The sequence below is a fragment of the Sardina pilchardus genome, chromosome 1 (genome assembly GCF_963854185.1).
Source record: "Sardina pilchardus chromosome 1, fSarPil1.1, whole genome shotgun sequence".
Classification (NCBI taxonomy): Eukaryota; Metazoa; Chordata; class Actinopteri; order Clupeiformes; family Clupeidae; genus Sardina; species Sardina pilchardus.
This window is the reverse complement of record NC_084994.1, coordinates 34,001,977-34,006,976: the sequence shown is the minus strand read 5'-3', so window position 1 is coordinate 34,006,976 and position 5,000 is coordinate 34,001,977. Positions and strand designations below refer to the sequence as shown.

At 46.7% G+C, this 5,000-nt stretch overlaps 1 protein-coding gene across 1 annotated transcript in view; it reads right to left on the bottom strand.

Moving 5' to 3' along the window:
- LOC134078287 (VPS10 domain-containing receptor SorCS1-like) overlaps nt 1-5,000 on the bottom strand; it is a 147,118-nt gene that overhangs the window by 81,796 nt on the left and 60,322 nt on the right. Inside the window, exon 2 of the mRNA XM_062534103.1 lies at nt 2,078-2,145. Coding sequence (XP_062390087.1) covers nt 2,078-2,145 — 68 coding nt within the window. The remainder of the gene's footprint in view (nt 1-2,077; nt 2,146-5,000) is intronic.

The window sequence follows — 5,000 nt, the reverse complement described above, 5'->3', positions numbered from 1 at the left end:
AGGCGACACTTTTGGATGACATTCAACCCGTGGTGCAAAAAGGGGGTGTGCAACATAAGCAGCGCATGGGGGCGCTTCACCAGGGGGGGCGCCAAAGTCACGAGGGAAATCCCATTTAAGGTATATGGAGATGAGCATTTGCTGTCATTGGCCGCGTTTCCCAAATTCATTAAGAAAGTGCTAAGAACTTCTTCTGAGTGTTTTTACAACGTTCTTAGAGCGCTCCTATAAGAAGTTCTTAGCACTTAAGAGCTTCTTAACGAATCTGGGAAACCCGGCCATTAGCTGTTCCTGTGTGTTTAAAACATGCTCCATTAGCATTATTCACTCTTTTCAGACCACTAAAGCAGGCTACTGTTGTAAGGTCAACGATAACAGGGGGCCCTGTGAGTTATCTGTCGAACAGTGCACTGCGAGCACAGTGTCAAAAGTGCAGTTGGATAACATGCGAGGATAATACCTCCTGGGTCTTCTCAATCTCCACAAAGCTCTACCCTGAACTGCACTATGTGTCATTAGGAACGCAACTTCAAAAGAGACATAGAGATATAGAGGCACCAGCTGGCTTGTCATAGTTGCCATCTCCTATTTAATAAGACATTTTTAAAAGGAAATTACATATTCAACAAAGACTGGGAGGCTTAAAGAGGTGACGGAGTTATCAAGTTCTCACCATTTATGAGCTCAGGCTGGTGAGAGAGCTCTTTAACACTGGCTGTCTTCGCCGATTTGTAACATGGCAAAGAATATAAAGAATACTACTTTGCCTCTGAAGAATTCAGTTGGCGAGTCTTCAATCATTTGTTTTCTAAGCTACAGTAAGCATTGTCACGAAGCATAAAGATGCCGACTGAAAGGCAGCCTATTCTATTCAGATAGCTAGGTGGTGACCAGACTCATAATGCATTTTTAATTGCAAAGAGAAATGTCAAGCTAGCAACATCTCATTACACTTTTCCATAGCCTAACCATGAAGGCTGCTTGTAACAACTTAATAGTGTGCTGTAAATGTGACAGAAACAAAACGAGGCTAGAGTTGGATCAGCCTCATCCTTTAGACTCAGCGGGCCTTGAAGTGACAATGCACCAATTATCAAAACTTGATCAAGTTAAAAATACACACTTACAGTATAGTGTGTATCATAAACAAGCCTTTATAAATAATTATGTAAACAAGCATTCTGGTTTACTTAAGTTGTTTGTGTTAAGATTTTTTTATAGGCCTAACATTTAAATGTTTTCATAAAATGTAAGATTAATCACAATCATAACCAACATATATTAGTTATGATTATTGCATAACATATTATTGCATACCCCTCAGAAAATTGTATAACAGAAATGGTAGTTCCACCCCTGCCCTCAACTCTCAAAGAATTTGATGCACAGGGCAGAGTTGAACAAGGTGAACAAAACTTCAGTCAGCTCCTTCAGATAGTTCAAAGCACCTAACATGACCCATCACCTTCCTCTCTCCCTCCCTCTCTCTTTCTCTCTCTGATGCCTCTTTGCTACTCTGATCTTAATGTGCAGAAGTCTGCTTCAATAAGTCAGTGATGTTAGCACACTTTGCAGCGTCAGCCTGCGAAGCCCTAGTCTTTCTCCACTGCTTCCTGTCGGTACAGTCGTACACGGTTGTTCTCTTTTCCCTCCACAACAAAGCCTGAGGGTTTGATACTTTGCTGTAGTGAGGCTGTTGTAATGGCAAAAAAGCCGTTACAACTGGGAGCACTGTTGGAGAGTGCGCTGGTGTGTGAGCGTGGGAGTGTCCTTATTCTTGTGTGTGTGTCTGGATTCTTGTATGGTACTTGCGCTTTATTGTTTTTCATTTCGTTTGTCATCACTGTAAGGACCCTCTGGAAAAAGAGATGTTACATCTCAAGGGGCTATCCTTAAAATAATGAATTAAAGAAAGAAAGAAAGAAAGAACAAGCTACACTGGCTGTGTCACCATGGATGATGCACAGCTATATTGCGTATGCTATGTCCAAGGGCTTTTTGGAACTGGGGAACAAAACAAACAAACAAACAAACAAAATAATAATAAAATAAAAATAAAAAACACTGGAGCACTTACCGCCACAGGGAGCTCTCAGTCACGCTGCCCAGATTGAAGTCGTAGAACTTCGTCAGCATCAGGATCACCTGCAGACACAAGACGACGGCACTCATTAGATCAGCGCCCCACACACACACACACACACACACACACACACACACACACACACACACACACACACACACACACACACACACACACACACACACACACACACACACACACACACAGAGAGTGGGAGGAGATCCCGAATCACACGCTTGACATACCGTGCGTCATTACAGCGAGCGTCTAATGGACAAACACATCTCGAGTTTATCATCATGATCGTAATGTCCATTAATTGCCCATTCACGCCTGTCTGACTACACACTTTTCACAGAGCCACTGACCATAAAGCATGGCTAAGCCCCACACAGGGAGGAGGGTGGTGGTGGTGGTGGTGATGGGGGGGGGGGGGGGGGGGGGCTGGAGGGGATTTACAGTGTACTGTGAACATGAGGACACTTGTAGTGGAGGATCAGCCTCCTTTATCTTCTCCTGGTCAAGAGTATCTCCCCCATACGAGACTTCACCGCTCATTTGTTGGACATTTTCTTTTTCCCTCCTAGTTTGAGCATCTGCTGAGAAGTAGGAGTAGATGAAACAGTTACTAAGCGAGTGGAGATGGAGTTTATTCCCTGCATTGGCACGTCGTTTTTTATTTTTTTTTGGTCTTCTACTTTTTTTTTTTTTTTGCCTGCGCACTGCTGAAAGATACATCAGCCTCCCTGTGCGAGTGGTTAATTATTTCCCCCCTCTCATTATTTAATCATAGCAGACTGAAACTAAACACCGCACAGTAAATACTCCACCGTATACACCCCAAAGGTGCGCGAGATTCCTAAAGTGGGTCAGCTCCCGTCTAGAGGGAAAATGGAAGAAGGGAGAGAGAGAGGGAGAGAAAAGAAGAAGGAGAAAAAAAAACGAGCTCCGAATCTGCTGGAGGCTGGAAAAGTGTGTGAGACAGTGAACGAGTGTTTATTGGAGAACCCCAGCGGTTCCGTTGGGTAGTGCTGAGGGAGAATCGTTTTCGAACTGTTGCTTCGGAACCGGGGTTCTAATTGTGGCCCCCCCTACTCCCGATCGGGCATCGGCCACCGCTCCGAAAAGCTAAAACGGTCGACGTGCCTCCCTGTCGTCTCTCCATCTTCGGTCTCCTGTCGATACAGACGAGACCGACTGGTGGTGTCTAGAAGCAGGGGAGGGGGGAGGGGGGAGGGGGGTGCGTATAATGATGTCATTTGCATTCTGAAGACATTTGAAGCCAGCGGGTCAGCATCCACCGAATGGATTCGCTTCTACTTCACAGGCGAAACCGGCCGCGGATCAATACTCCGCATATTTTTTCCGCATGTAATACGGGGCCTTGGAACGCCGCCAAGTGCACATACACAGTCGGTCGTCGGTCTTTCCCCCCACCCCCCCCACACCCCCCTCACTCCATCCTCCCGCAGTCTTCTTCGCTTTTTTTACGGCGGACTCTAATTCAATTGTCTGTCACAGATGAGGAAACAGTCGGCGGCAATTTACAGTTAGCGCGGAGGTCAAGACGGAGCCATACGGCTAAGCACCGATAAAGCCGCAGACGGCGTCCATAACGCCGATGCAAAATAGCCGACCCCACAAATTGCTTTTCGGATATGAGAGCCGTTAAAACAGTCGCGGTGTGTGCCTCCGATGGGCCACGGGGACGCGTTTAGAGGTGCAAGGGTCAAAACAACAAAACCTGCGCAGAGTCACATCACGGGACTCTAAAAAACCCACACTGTGGCAATATCATACTACGTCGAGCCCCGTCTGTCGATCCGTAACGGGGAAACTGATTACATCTCGGCAAATGAGTCTTGTGTTTACTTTATGGAGCCGAGGGAACGTGTCCCCATCTAACACTTACAAGCGCTAAACTCGCACTAAATGAGCCGAGCCCGACGCACACGCACACGTACGTCCTTTCGTTTATGTTATTTTTTTTTGCCCTTTTCTGTTTTTCGTCTCCGACATCGAGTTAAAAAGTGGATAAAGTAGAAAGAGAGGCAGGATCAAATAAGTCCCTCTCACCACCCCCCGACCACTGGCCCTTTCATGTGATATCTGACAACTTTCGGGGTGGGGGGCTTCCCAAGCTTGGCGCTGTTGCTGCGGTATATTTTGGCATATTTCGTTTTATTTATGTCCCGTTTGCTATTCATACAGTGCGCTCCCGTCCGTCCGTGGCTCTTGGATGATGCAAAGGCGCTGAAGCTGGCAACGCTGCCGCCGCCGCCGCCGAAAACGCACTGGCCGAAGAGTTGTATATCGAATGAAGCTGCCGAGGTGAGAGAGGAGAGTGACCTCGTTAAATTAAGAGTTTACTCGGAAAGTGGAAGTGTGTGTGTGTGTGTGTGTGGGAGTGAGTGAGAGAGAGAGAGAGAGAGAGTGTGAGCGTCTGTGCATGTGTGAATTAGTGTTAGAAAGTGTGTGTAGGTGTGTGTGTGTGTGTGTGTGTGTGTGTGTGTGTGTGTGTGTGTGTGTGTGTGTGTGTGTGTGTGTGTGTGTGTGTATGCATGCATGTGTGTGTGGGTGTGTGTGTGTGTGTGTGTGTGTGTGTGTGTGTCTGAGGGAGCGTGACTGTGCACATATGTCTGAAAGAGCCTGAGTTAGTGTGTGTGAGTGTGTGTGTGTGTATGTGTGTGTGTGTGTGTGTGTGGGTGTGCGTGCTTGTGTGTGTGTGTGGGAGTGAGTGAGAGAGAGAGAGAGTGTGAGAGTCTGTGCATGTGTGAATTAGTGTTAGAAAGTGTGTGTAGGTGTGTGTGTGTGTGTGTGTGTGTGTGTGTGTGTGTGTGTGTGTGTATGCATGCATGTGTGTGTGTGTGTGTGTGTGTGTGTGTGTGTGTGTGTGTGTGTGTGTGTGTGTGTGTGT